Source organism: Phaseolus vulgaris, chromosome 8, assembly GCF_000499845.2.
Source record: "Phaseolus vulgaris cultivar G19833 chromosome 8, P. vulgaris v2.0, whole genome shotgun sequence".
NCBI lineage: Eukaryota > Viridiplantae > Streptophyta > Magnoliopsida > Fabales > Fabaceae > Phaseolus > Phaseolus vulgaris.
Window position 1 is genome coordinate 7,932,973 of NC_023752.2, and position 14,390 is coordinate 7,947,362.

The 14,390-nt window shown below is 35.7% G+C and overlaps 1 protein-coding gene across 6 annotated transcripts; it reads left to right on the forward strand.

Annotated features, from left to right (window-relative positions):
- Positions 1–1,308: 1,308 nt before the first annotated feature.
- Positions 1,309–13,751, forward strand: LOC137827157 (phospholipid-transporting ATPase 1-like). Of its 6 annotated transcripts, none has more exons than XM_068633379.1 (10): positions 1,321–1,440; positions 1,804–3,650; positions 4,250–4,598; positions 4,745–5,522; positions 5,706–5,829; positions 6,021–6,240; positions 6,637–7,095; positions 7,207–7,520; positions 12,698–12,766; positions 13,357–13,751. In XM_068633379.1, exons 2-8 carry the CDS (start codon positions 1,913–1,915, stop codon positions 7,403–7,405), a joined length of 3,867 nt encoding a protein of 1,288 aa, XP_068489480.1. In that variant the 5' UTR covers positions 1,321–1,440; positions 1,804–1,912; the 3' UTR covers positions 7,406–7,520; positions 12,698–12,766; positions 13,357–13,751. The 6 variants fall into 6 exon arrangements, with proteins under 6 accessions (XP_068489479.1, XP_068489480.1, XP_068489477.1 ...); XM_068633376.1 differs by having other exon boundaries at positions 1,330–1,413; XM_068633378.1 differs by lacking the exon at positions 12,698–12,766 and having other exon boundaries at positions 1,309–1,440.
- Positions 13,752–14,390: the final 639 nt, after the last annotated feature.

The following is a 14,390-nucleotide window of genomic DNA, read 5'->3' on the forward strand; positions in this document are numbered from 1 at the left end:
CTCAACTCCGATGAGACTACCCACAAATATTTAATAGACATTTCATTTATCAACGTTAGTGAATGTGTTGGAAATCATATATGAGTCAGTGATATGTCGAAATTATGATTTATAAGTGAGTTACAAATCTTATTTTACAAGTCAGTTTTGTTATGTTGATTTAGACATAAATCCATTTATTAAGATTAGATCAGACTCATTCATAGCTTATCCTAATCAAATTCATTGAAGTGTCTCACCCACTACTATGTTCCCATTGGATCATCCACAAATATTTAATTTCATCCTTAATATGTTAATTTCTTAGTGTGAAAATTTTTGTTACATCTCACTTTAATTAAAAATATGATAAAATCATAATATATAAGATACAAAACTCACTTTAAAAAATAGTTTGTGATTGAATTGAGTATAACCTTTTTCAATTAATTAAAGTATGATAAAATAACATAAAATTTAAAATCCCGAATTATATTTCGGATCTTATAAGATACATTAGAGTATAGTTTAAAAAATATCTTCCGAAAGGGATGCGAATCAATAAAATTCATAAAAATCAAATTAAAATATCATAGAAAAACCCATCAAATGAGATTAGCTAAATCAAATTTCACGAAGCATATTCACAAAATAAGCATATTATTCTCCAAAACTAAAAATAAATATACATACAAATGATTTCAATTCTGTTTTTAATCTCTAAAAGCTGTGAGAACTTATGTGTTGGCTTTTCAAATGGTAAAAAAAAGTCAATTTTAGTCCTTAAATGTAAAAGAAACATTTATAATCTCTATAAACTAAACTTAGGATAAAATATATTAAAAATAGTTTATAAAATTTAACATTTATGAACTAAAATTATATATATAATTTTTAAGTGAAGATGGGATTATTAAAAAGATTATAATTAAGTGTATCTATACTTATATATAAAGAGGATTCCCCTCTTAACTGCTCTTAATTTTTTTTCTAATATTATCCTTATATTAATATTTAATTTTATTATTGTATTATGATCATTGTGTCATTTCTTATTCCTCTCTTAACTGCTCTTAATTTGTTTTCCATTTTATCCTTACTTAATAATTTATTGTATTAATTTATTTTGATTATTTGGACATTTTATAATTTCAAAAATTAATAAAATAATTTTTTAACTTCTCTCTCCATTACTCTTAAACTTCTCATTTTAATGTTATTAAGAGAAATTATTTTTAAAAATTAAAAAAAATATTAAAAAAATAAAAAATGCGGATACACAGGACGTTAGTGTGTCTGTTCCCGTAGTAAAAAATAATATGGATAATTAATTAAAATAATATTGAAAAAGAAGGGAAGAGAATGGACAGTAATGGCATTGGATGGTGGTGGCCCGAAGAAGAGAAGAAACGCGAAAGAGAAAGAAGAAAGGAAGTAAGGGAAAAGCAAAGCATTGGATTGGTATTGTACTGTTATTGCTATTAGTGTTGTTAATTGCTATTGGTGGTTCACCGTTCCTCTCTCTCTCTCTCTTCTGCCATCTCCAACTCTGATGCACCTTCCATCTCTCACTTTCACCCTAATCCAAATCTCAATCCTCCATCGCTTCTCTTTCCTCCCAACCACATTTCCCTTTCAACCCCAATTCTCACATTCTAGGGTTACCACGCCCTTCCAATCAACCCATTTCTCAACCTTCCTCATAATCTAATCCAATTCCACCCTCAATTCTGGCCTAATTCACCAACTAGGTTATTTATTTGTTTGTTTGTTTATTTATTAATTATTGTTTGTGTTAATGGAGAATACCTTCTGGTGAATCAGATTCGTGTCTCAGATCTCGTTACTTTTGGATGGATTGGGGTTTAACTATCCCTTCCACCACGCTCGATTGGTTTGGGTGTCTCCACACAATGCGGCTCGGGAAGTATTCATGAGCTCTGATGAGTCATTGCTATTGGAATCGGATCCGCGTCCTGTGATTCATCACCGCCGCGGGAAATCGGGTTCCCGGACCTACCTCTGTGGCCATGGTTCCTTCTCGTCTTCGGTGTTCGAGGCGGCTCTTGCTGACATCAGCGATTTGGATGTGAAGGAACGAAACAAGGAGGCTGTTTTGGCTAGCGATTGCAGCTTCCACCCTGCGTCGTTTAGTAATAGTAATTGCTCTGATACGTGTGCTGTTGAGTCGAAGTTCCCCTGGGAATGCCCCACGCGCGAGAGGCGGCGCTCTGCATCGTGGGGTGCAATGGAACTGCACGATGCTGATAGCCGGAGCGTGCCCTTTGAGATATCCGGAGGTGCGTCTCATGTGCAGGATAGGTTGAATAGTAAATCTCAGAGGATTAGGCACAGGAGTGTGCAGTTTGATGATCCTGCTTTTCAGGAGGATGGTGCCAGGTTGATCTATATCAATGATCCCAGGAAGACCAACGACAAGTATGAGTTCACCGGGAATGAGATCCGAACTAGTAGATACACCTTTGTTACCTTTTTGCCCAAGAATCTTTTCATTCAGTTTCATAGGGTTGCGTATCTGTATTTCCTTGCTATTGCAGCGCTCAATCAACTTCCTCCGCTGGCTGTCTTTGGGAGGACTGTGTCTCTTTTCCCTCTGTTGTTTGTGCTTTGTGTAACGGCTATTAAGGATGGCTATGAGGATTGGCGGCGGCACAGGTCAGATCGCAATGAAAACAACCGGGAGTCTTTGGTGCTTCAGTCCGGTGATTTCCGATCGAAGAAGTGGAAAAAAATACAAGCTGGGGAGGTTGTGAAGATCTTTGCTGATGAGACAATTCCGGCTGATATGGTCTTGTTGGGGACGAGTGATCAAAGTGGGCTTGCCTATATTCAGACCATGAATTTGGATGGAGAGTCAAATTTGAAGACAAGGTATGCTAGGCAGGAAACAGCTTCGGTGGTTGCTTCGGAATCTTGTGATGTTTTTGGGGTAATTAGGTGCGAGCAACCGAACCGGAATATTTACGAGTTCACTGCCAATATGGAGTTCAATGGACTTAAGTTTTCCCTTAGCCAGTCAAACATTGTTCTGCGTGGCTGCCAGCTGAAGAACACGGATTGGATAATTGGTGTTGTAGTTTATGCCGGACAGGAAACAAAAGCAATGCTGAACAGTGCAGCTTCTCCATCCAAGAGAAGCAGACTTGAATGTTACATGAACAGAGAAACCCTTTGGTTGTCTGTTTTTCTTTTTATCATGTGTTTGGTTGTGGCCCTTGGGATGTGTCTTTGGCTGGTACGCCACAAGAACCAGCTCGATACCTTGCCTTACTACAGAAAAAGGTACTTCACCAATGGACCCGATAATGGAAAGAGATACAAGTATTATGGGATTCCGATGGAAGCATTTTTCTCCTTTTTGAGTTCTGTTATAGTGTTTCAGATAATGATACCAATATCACTTTATATCACAATGGAGTTGGTTCGATTGGGTCAGTCATACTTTATGATTGAAGACAGGGATATGTATGATGCCAGCTCTGGGTCAAGGTTTCAGTGTAGATCATTAAATATAAACGAAGATTTGGGTCAAATACGCTATATATTTTCGGACAAGACTGGAACACTCACAGAAAACAAAATGGAATTCAGGAGGGCTAGCATACATGGGAAGAATTATGGGAGCTCCTTGCCTATGGTTGATAATACAGGTATTCAGTGTCCTCTTGAGATTTTATTTAGTTTTATACTGTTTAATGACGTGATAGTGTCATTATTTCTTACCTTGCCACTGCAGTTTTGAAATCCTTGTTACTGAAAGCTAACAATTATTTCTGGTTGAGATTAACAGAAAATGTAGATTTCTTGTGAAAGTCTGAGAAATGCATCAAATAGTTATGAATTTTGTTTGCCTTTCCATGATAGTGGTTGTTCTGCCGGGCATGAGAATTGGTGCCAACATAACATGTGCTCTTTAGTTGTTATTTTTCATTCAATTTATTATAATTGATTCTGGGATAGACCTTGCAAAATTGCTTTGTGAATATTTAAATCTCTGTAATTATTGTACGAGGGGAAGAGCTTACTATGAGTTAGCTTATACTTTTCTATTCATTGTTCACATTTCTTCTGACTGGTTTGTGCATTTCATGAAATGGCTTTGCCTGTAACTTAGGATTCGATTCTATATCTTGAATTCCTGGTCTAATGTAGACGCTGTCATCTTCTTATCAGAAATCATCTGTAAGCTTATGATGAATTGACAAAAATGACGGTGCATATCTCAAGAGTCTTTTTCTTTTGATTGCAGCAGCTGCGGATGTTACTCCTAAACGCAGATGGAAGCTCAAATCTGAAATTGCAGTGGATTCTGAACTGATGATAATGTTGCAGGGAAACGCAGATAGAGAAGAAAGAGTTTCTGGTCATGAGTTTTTTCTTACACTGGCTGCTTGTAACACTGTAATCCCTATACATGGTGATGGTGGATTTTCCAGTTGTGGAACAACTGGATTAAATGAAGATATTAGACGCATTGATTACCAGGGAGAATCTCCTGATGAACAAGCTCTAGTTTCTGCAGCTTCTGCTTATGGATATACTCTTTTTGAACGTACATCAGGACATATTGTTATTGACGTCAACGGTGAGAAACTCAGGTAGATAGTGACTTCTTTTTGGTGGGGGACTACTTGTTTTACTTTGTTTTGATTTGACAATGTTTCACATATATAATTAGTAAATTGTATTATGTAGTTGAATAACCTAAATATTTCAATAACATTATTATCTCTGTGATATATAGATTGGATGTATTGGGTCTGCATGAGTTTGATAGTGTGCGAAAGAGAATGTCTGTTGTTATTCGGTTTCCTGACAATGCGGTAAAGGTGTTAGTCAAAGGTGCTGATTCTTCAATGTTTAGCATTTTGGAAAATGGCAGAGAGAGTAACAATAGAATACAGCACACAACTCAGAGCCATTTGAATGAATATTCTTCAGAAGGTTTGCGCACTCTTGTAATTGGCTCCAGGGATCTTTCTGATGCTGAACTTGAGGAGTGGCAAAGCCGGTACGAGGAGGCAAGTACATCGTTGACTGACCGAGCTACTAAGCTAAGGCAAACAGCAGCTCTTATAGAAAGCAATTTAAAGTTACTTGGAGCAACTGGAATTGAGGACAAGCTACAGGAGGGTGTACCAGAAGCCATTGAGGCTCTACGGCAAGCTGGAATCAAGGTCTGGGTTCTTACTGGTGATAAGCAAGAGACAGCAATTTCAATTGGTCTTTCCTGCAAACTTCTTAGTGGAGATATGCAGCAGATTATTATAAATGGCACCTCAGAGGTCGAATGTAGAAATCTTTTGGCTGATGCTAAAGCCAAATATGGTGTGAAATCTTCAAGTGGAGGTCGTCGGAGTTTGAAACACAAAACCAATGCTGGGCATGGTGATCTTCTTGATATTCCCAATGGCTTTCCCAAATGGACTCCTGGAAAGGAAGAGGGAACTATTGCTCCATTGGCACTTATAATTGATGGAAACAGTTTGGTTTATATTTTGGAGAAGGAATTGGAGTCAGAGGTAAAATTGTCCTTCCTCATTTTAATTTTTTTAAAATATTAATACTTATTGAACATCTAAAACTTACTTTTTCTCTCAGAGTTGTGCTATTGTCGTTAATTAATATAACACTGCTTTAGATGGAGGTTGTTAAATAAAATTTTAAGGGTATATATTTACTGATTTCCTTTTTCCTTTCAACAGCTTTTCGATCTAGCAATTTCCTGCAGGGTTGTGCTTTGCTGCCGTGTTGCACCCTTGCAAAAGGCAGGAATTGTTGATCTGATCAAGAGCCGCACAGATGATATGACACTGGCCATAGGCGATGGTAACTTCTTTATAATGATATGAAATGACACTTAAGTTTTTTGTTTTTCTTGGGGAGCCTTGTTGATGGTTGATAATAATTTGCCTATAGTGTTGAGGTCACCAGGCTTCGCTGGTGTTGCCAGGTGGATTTTAATATAAGATTTGATTTAATATGAGCTAAATCATTTTCGTTCTAATTGCTTTTTACAGGGGCCAATGACGTGTCAATGATCCAAATGGCAGATGTTGGTGTAGGAATATGTGGGCAGGAAGGGCGCCAAGCAGTGATGGCATCAGATTTTGCAATGGGACAGTTTCAGTTTTTAAAAAAATTACTTCTGGTCCATGGGCACTGGAATTATCAGCGTGTTGGCTATTTAGTTCTGTACAACTTCTACCGCAATGCTGTCTTTGTGTTGATGTTATTTTGGTATGTATGGTGACTCATGTTTGTATGAGTTGGCCGCTCTTAACTTCTTTCTTTCAATCATTTGGACAAGCTTGAATTAAAAGCATGTGTTTTTCAATATTTATACTTTCTGCGGATGATATTAATTGGCTGTGTGCAGATAGTTGACAAAATGATTTTTCTATGTTTAGATGTTAACTCTTGTTTATACAGCTCTATCTTATGATATTCTGATGCCAACATGTATGGAAATATATTTCTTCTCTCTGTTTGCTATCCTTGTTGATATGTAATATGTTGGATGTACCATAAATCATGGGAAAGATAAAATAAAAGTTACTTTATTTTAATTATAGTTACAGGTTTTATGAGATTCTAAACATTCTGATGTAATAATAATGTCTTTCCTTGTCTTAGGTATATATTATGCACGGCCTTTTCTACAACTTCTGCGTTGACAGATTGGAGTAGTGTTTTCTATTCTGTGATATACACATCTGTTCCTACTATTATTGTTGGTATTCAGGATAAGGACTTGAGTCATAGGACACTCTTGCAGTATCCAAAACTGTATGGTTCAGGCCACAGGCAAGAAGCTTACAATATGCAATTATTTTGGATCACTATGATTGACACAGTATGGCAGAGCCTTGTTCTTTTCTACATCCCATTGTTCACCTATAAGGACAGTTCAATTGACATATGGAGCATGGGTAGTTTGTGGACAATTGCAGTTGTTATCCTTGTAAATGTACACCTTGGTATGGACATCAACCGTTGGGTATTAATCACTCACTTTGCCATCTGGGGATCAATAATCATTACATATGGTTGCATGGTGATATTGGATTCTATACCTGTCTTTCCCAACTACTGGTTAGTTACGTGTGTCCTTTAATAATTATTATGTAATATGTATTATTGATCTTGCAGTACTGTTGGGTTCTGTGTAATATATAACTAACTGATCCCTTGAAAACATTGCAGGACTATTTATAATCTGGCAAGGTCCCCTACATATTGGGTAACAATTTTGCTTATAATTATTGTGTCATTGCTCCCTCGCTTCATTTGCAAAGTTGTCTATCAAATTTTTTGGCCTTCGGACATCCAGATAGCTAGAGAAGCTGAGTTAATGAGAAAACGACAGGCTAATTTGCGGCCAAGGCAACAAGTTTCCAGTTAACTTGTGTTACTGTCCCGTGTCTTGTAGAAATTACAGAAATCTCAATTGAAATGGCTTCCCTTGTATTTGTCCATCACAATGCATTCTTGTGGCAGTTGTTTGCATAAGTTATCAGGTAAGGGCATGCTTTCCCTATTTTTCTTTTCCTATTATTTGCTATTATTATTATTATTATTATTATTATCACAATCAAGGTAGTTAAAATTGAAATTATGGTTAGGATTGTGAAAGGGGTCACAAAATTGTAAATCGTGGCATCATAGATTTTACTTTCTAAAAATTGTTAGTAGGATATTAGAGGTACTTCTAGAAGCTTCTTATTTATTGGTAGGATATTAAATGTACTACTAGAAGCTTTTTGTTAGTAGGGTATTAATGTACTGCTTGAAGTTGTTAGAAACTGTGAAAGATTCTATAAATCTCTTTGTAATAATTACTTTAGAGCAGTGCTATCGATATTGGATAACGGAACATATCGAAGACCCATAAATCCTTTATAAAGTTATAACGGAAAATATAATGGGTTATGGCGGAAGGTGTTGTGGTAGAGATAAAAAAAAATGTTGTGGGTTGCAATAAGTATAATATTTTAAATGGGCCAAAAATAGGCCCAACAAAACCTAATTTTAAGTAGGTTTTGAACTCTTAATTAGGTTTAACCGCTCATGCAGCCGCAACACATTCAAATTTTTATTTCAGTAATTAGGGTTTTATTAGTTAAAAGTTGGAATGGGCCAAAGGTTCGAAATTATTAGGGTTTTTCAAAATTAGGTTTAGGGTCTTCATCTTCTTCATGCACTGCACGGTCCCTTCTTCTTTCGTCGACAGTTAGAGCGTGCGTCGCTGTTGTTAAAGCGTATGCCGCCGCTGCCACCGTCTTTTTCTCCGCCCTTTTTGATATTTCCGTTTTTCGTTAGCATCCCGAGATGTCAAAAGCGGTCGCCATGAGAAAACCGCATTGCCATCGCCTTTTTGTGGTGGTGGTAAGAAAATCCGCCACCGCCTTTTGCCATGGTGCCGCCATAACCGAAAAGTGATAACACTACTTTAGGGTTAAAGTTCTCTATATACAGAGGTTGATGTAGTGTTTCAATTATAAAAATCTTGTGTCATTCAGAGTATTCCTTTCAATTTGGTATAAGAGCTCTCGATCTTGGGGGCTTTGTTTCTGCATTTTTTCTTTACCGTCTTAGATAAAGTTCTTTTTAGGGTTGCTTGAAGTGCACCCAAAGTGCACCCAATTGGTGGTTCTATCACCACTCGTCGCCGTTGTCAGAGCAGTCACTGGAGCTTTATGTTTTACTGTTTCGTTTTACTTAGGAGGGAGACTAAGGAATCCTTATTATATATCTAAGCATGACAACTCCACTAAGAAATGTTGATCTTCCTCCATCCTCTTCATTTGAAGATGGGATGCCTACATTACGTGCTGAAATTGAACGTCTAAAGTCTCTCTCGTGGAGTCTATTAGTAAGCCACCTTTCTGGTACTTGCTCCCTAACCATGATTGGTAATAACTCCAATTCCTCTTTTAGTGTTTCTAAAAATTTATGTAAGGACTCTTGGGTTCTAGACCATATGACCTCTACTCATCTCTTTTAACATCATATGTTTCATTCTGACGTTTGGGGGCCTACATCAAACTCTAGTATATTTGGTGCTAAATGGTTTGTCACTTTTATTATGATTGAATCCATGTTACATGGATTTTCCTCATGAAAGAAAAATATGAAGTTTTTCACTTGTCAAATTCTTGCATATGATAAAAACATAATTTGAGAAGTCAATTAAACGCCCACGTTTGATAATGGGAGGGAATATGTAAATCATGATATCTCTAAATTCCTTTTCGAAATTGGTATTATTTAGGAATTCACATGTGTGGATACACCACAACAAAATGACATTGCTGAAAGAAAAAAATAGGGATATTCTCGATGTAACACAAACTACCTCGTGTCTCCAATCTTGCACTACTAGTAGGCCCTATCAAATTTGGCTTGTCCACCGATGTCTAGGACATTCATCCTTTTTTGTTCTAAAGTCTATGTTCCCTTCTTTATTTTTTGAAGAGTCTGAAGAATCATTTAAATGTGATGTATGTCAACTTGCTAAGCACCATCATGCCACATATCCTCCTAGTAATACAAATCCTTTTGATTTGGTTCATTATGATGTTTGGGGGCCTGCATCAAACTCTCGTATATTTGGTGCTAAATGGTTTGTCACTTTTATTATGATTGTACCCATGTTACATGGATTTTCCTTATGAAAGAAAAATATGAAGTTTTTAACTTGTCAAATTCTTGCATTTGATAAAAACATAATTTGGGAAGTCAATTAAACATTCACATTTTGATAATGGAAGGGAACATGTAAATAATTATATCTCTAAATTCCTTTTCGAAATTGGTATTGTTTAGGAATTCACATGTGTGGATACACCACAACAAAATGACGTTGTTGAAAGAAAAAATAGGCATCTTCTTGAGGTAACACAAACACTCCTTTTCTAGATGTACCTAGATCTTATTGGGGCAAGGTTGTCCTCACTACTACCTATCTTATTAACCGATTACCCTCCCAGGTTCTAAATGGTCAAAGTTCCATTGAAACCATGTCTTCCTTCTTTCCATCTATTCCCTTTCTCTCTAGTTCTCTCTAGTCTTCATAGTCAGGTGTTTGTCCATGCTCATTGTCAGTTTCGTGGGAAGTTAGATCCTAGAGCTATTAAATGTATATTCATTGGTTATGCATCTAATAAAAAGGGATATCATTGTAATCATCCTCCAAGTCGAAGGTTTTTAACCTCCATGGATGTCACTTTTGATGAAACTAAATCTTTTTACATGCATTCTCAACCTCAAGGAGAGTGTTCTTTCAAAGCATAGTCTTTTGTACCTCTTGAGTCATCTTTTGTCCAACAATAACTATCTCATATTGATATACTACTCTTAGTAGTCCTAATACTTCTCTGACACATCTCGTATGGATGTCTCTACTCTTAGTACTCCTAATACTTCTCTTCAAGGTTATTAAACTTGAGAGTCTACGTAAACTCACAAGAGTTTACTTCATGTGAAAAAAATATTTCAATTATATAATTTACCAAAATAATTAAAACAAATAAGTACATAGTACTAAAATAACTAATGAGGAAACATTTGCTCCAGTGGCAAAGATGAATATTGTTGGAATCATTTTCTCATTGATAGCTTATTTTCGTTGGGAATTACAATAATTTGATGTGAAAAATGTCTTCCTGCATGGACATTTAGAGGAAGAAGTCTACATGGAAATTCCTCTAGGTTTTAGGTCTTTTGAAGAAGGGAATAAAGTGTACAGGTTGAAGAAAGTCTTGTACGGACTCAAGTAGTCATGGGGTATCAATAGAGTCAAGGTGACCATACCCTGTTCATCAAGCATTCCCCAAAAGTTAAACTTACTTTACTCTTGGTATATGCTGATGATATGATTGTTGCAAGAGATGATGAACATGAAAAACAAATCTTGAAAGAAAAGCTTGCTACTCAATTTGAAATGAAGGATCTTGAAATTAAAGTACTTCCTTGGGATAGAAGTAAGCTTACTCGAAGAAAGACATCTTTATCTACCAAAGAAAGTTTGTTCTTGATCTTAAAGAAAAAAATAAGATTGATTGCAAGACCACTAAGGTTCCTATAGAACAAAACCATAGAATTGGAAGTGATTGAGGCAATTTTACTACGAATAAAAGCCAATATCAAAGACTTGTGGGGAAGCTCATTGGCTCACACCAGACTTGACATAGCCTATGTTGTGAGCGTAGTTAGTCTGTTCATGCATGATCCAAGGGAGAGACATTTACAATCTGTTAATAGAATCCTTCAATATTTGAAGACAAGTACAGGGAGAGGATTATTGTTCAAGAGGAATAAAAATTAAGAGTGAAAGTGTATACTAATGCAAATTATGCAAGGTTGATAGGAAATCCACCTCAGGATATATCATGTTCTTGTATGGAAATTTGGTGACTTGGAGAAGTAAGAAACAAAATGTTATTGCAAGGTCTAGTGCAAAGGCTGAAGTATTGCTCACAATCTAGTTCAACATGATAGGACCAAACACACAAATATAGATTGACACTTTATTAAAGAGAAAATGGATAGTGGCCTTATCACTACTCCTTATGTCTCATTTGAGCTTCAATTAGCAAACTTGTTTACAAAAGGTCTTCCCATTGAACTATTTCATGATCATGCAAGTCGAGAATGATAGATATCCATTCACTAGCTTGAGGGGAGTGTTGTTAGTAAGATATTTAAGGTACTACTAGAAGCTTCTTGTTAGTAGGATTTTAATGTTCTACTAGAAGTTGTTAGAAGCTCTAGAAGATTCTTAATATTTCTTTCTAATAATTACTCTAGGGTTAGAGTTCTCTCTATATAAAGGCTAATGTACTCCTTCAATTAATTCAATTGAATAAAAATCTTCTTTCATTCATATTATTCCGTTCAAGTGTGTGTGTGTGTGTGTGTATATATTTGTGGGTTTTAGGGTTTAATTATAACAAGCTGAAATTTTAATTGTATTAATTTTTATTTAGGTTTAGATTTTATTTGACGATCTGCACGATTTTGCTGTGTCACGATCATGTGTGGGATTTGAATCACAGATAATGATTTTTCATTTCTCTAATATTATTTTCAGCACACTAGTTGGTGGTTGTCATTATCCTAGAATAAATTCATTTTAGATTGCAAATTGACCAATACATAAGACATCCTTTTTTAATTTAAGTGGTAATTTGTGAATCAGGATAGATCCAGAAGTTGCCTGACGAGTGGTAGAAGGCTTAGATATACAAAATATTCAAGAATTATAGCACAAGTTGGTACTAGGTTGAATAATGAAGTATCATTTGTGCTCTGGTGCCCTCACCCTCATTTGTTATATTAAGGGGTGTATGTCACTAGGCATAGTCTACTCTAATTGTATGCGGAATGGAAAGACGTAAGAAGTTTAAAGATAGGAAAGTGAAGATAGAATAGGAATTTATTTAAATGTGTTTCTTAAAGAAACTAATCGGTTTTATTAAATTTGTGCTACTGTTTCAGTGCTTTTTTCTTAGAATGATGAACATACACTTGAAATAGACGAGGTCTTGTTAACATTGAAGATGGTTTTTCTTTTCAAAGAGCTCTAGTTGCATGTCGCAAGTTAACATGAGTTAACTTTCGACTGTTACGACGTGTACCCTCAAGATGAATCTGTCTTTATAATTTTCTGTGACTCATGCTTTTGTTTATGTAGACGGCTATATATTTTAGTGATGAATAATGGAAGTCTTCCCCAAAACGCAGCTTTGCATCTTGTAATATAGTAAGTTGTGAATAACAGACTAAAATGTCTTTTGGTGGCGGCTACTAAGTACTGTTAACATAATTTGCTGGTTCTAAGTTAAACCTGAAACAAGGATCTTTCCATCCTTGTATCCGTATGGATCGAGAGTTAGATAGAAATTGTGAACAATTATTGCAGTTTGGCTTTAGTTTTATTGGCCATTTGTGCATAGGAATCTCCATTGCCTCACTTTAGTTTGTATAATCATTGAGCCTCATTTGGTCAAGGATCGATTTTGTTGGATCGTGGATGCTCTGTCAGTGTACACATTTATCATTTTTTTTTCTTGCGAGTGGTTGTAGATTTTCAGTGAAATCCACATTCAAAGATTTTTGCAGTTAAGTTTTGTAACAGGCAACTGCCTTGATCATGATTCTATGTCACAAGTTAGTGTTCCCAAAATTTTCATGTCATACAGGTTTTTATGTGGTTTGAAAAGCAGTATTTGTCATTGTGCGCACACTTCCTACATGATTAAAATTAACTGTCTCTACCACAAGAAAAGATGACTCCTCATATGTTCAAATTTGTTGTGCCCAGTCCTGATTTTTGTGGGCTATATTTTCCAGATGAGATGGTGAGCAGACTGCTGTGGTGGAAAACAAATGCTGGGCATCCAAAATATAGGAACAGATGATGTTGCCGGGAAGCACACGGCCAAGGTTGGCATATAGCTTGCCTAGTTTTTCAAATGCCTTGGGTCAGGACAGGAAGGTAAATATATAGAAGTTGGAGGAGGCCCAGACTCAGGTATCTGAATCACCAACGATTTGATGTGGGTGGAATTTTAGTGGTGACTTGTTAATAATGATCCACGATCTATAGAAAAAGTGTGGGAGAGAATAGAGTGTAAGTAAGTGTACTATAGTTCTGTAAAAATCAGGCTTAAAAACGTCCTTTAAAAGAAGAATGTCTCAGGAAAGGACACAGTGAAAGGAAAGAAAAGGTAATTTTTACAATCTCATCTATTTCTTCTTACAAGCCCCCCTATCCCTTATTCGGAAGGTTGTGTGATTTTGGTGTCTTATGTTTCATAGTTCCTTTTAATTGCTATGGTTAAGGAGTCATCCTTTTGGGCGATTAGAAGATACATCGAAAGATCTTTTGCTGAAATTTAAGATTTGTTTCATCTTTAAGAAATTAATAAATGAAAAAAATTATTTTACGTTAAATATTCGATTTAATGATTTTTTTACTTTTGAAAATTTTGAACTATTATTTCAAGGACAATAGTTAATACAATGGATTAAGAAGTAAAACATGCATTTTTTTCCATATATGTTGAGATCCTTTAGGTGTGTGTGGAAGTCTGGGTATTTTGAAAGTTCATGGGGGTTGGAACTTTTCCTCGGAAGTGAATTAGCATGATGAATCTTGCACTTTAATTAGAGGGATTATGTAACAGAAAAAAATGAGGCAAAGAGAACAAAAGGCATGGAAATAAGAGAAGAATATTTACTCTTCATTTTTTATTATCTAATATAATGGTGCTGAAGAGTAATTTATCTTGGCAATTAGATTCAAAGAAAAATAAGTATAAAATGGACAAATAACTCTTTTAAAATTATTATTAGAATAACTTTATTCACTGCCAGCCAATTGT

What these genes read in the sequence shown, in the direction of transcription:
- LOC137827157 (XM_068633376.1), top strand. Translation starts at nt 1,352, where the DNA reads ATGGCATTGGATGGTGGTGGCCCGAAGAAGAGAAGAAACGCGAAAGAG. An exon ending in AAAGAGAAAGAAGAAAGGAA is followed by an intron (nt 1,414 to 1,803) that starts GTAAGGGAAAAG and finishes CTGGTGAATCAG; the next exon opens with ATTCGTGTCTCAGATCTCGT. An exon ending in GACACTGGCCATAGGCGATG is followed by an intron (nt 5,830 to 6,020) that starts GTAACTTCTTTA and finishes TGCTTTTTACAG; the next exon opens with GGGCCAATGACGTGTCAATG.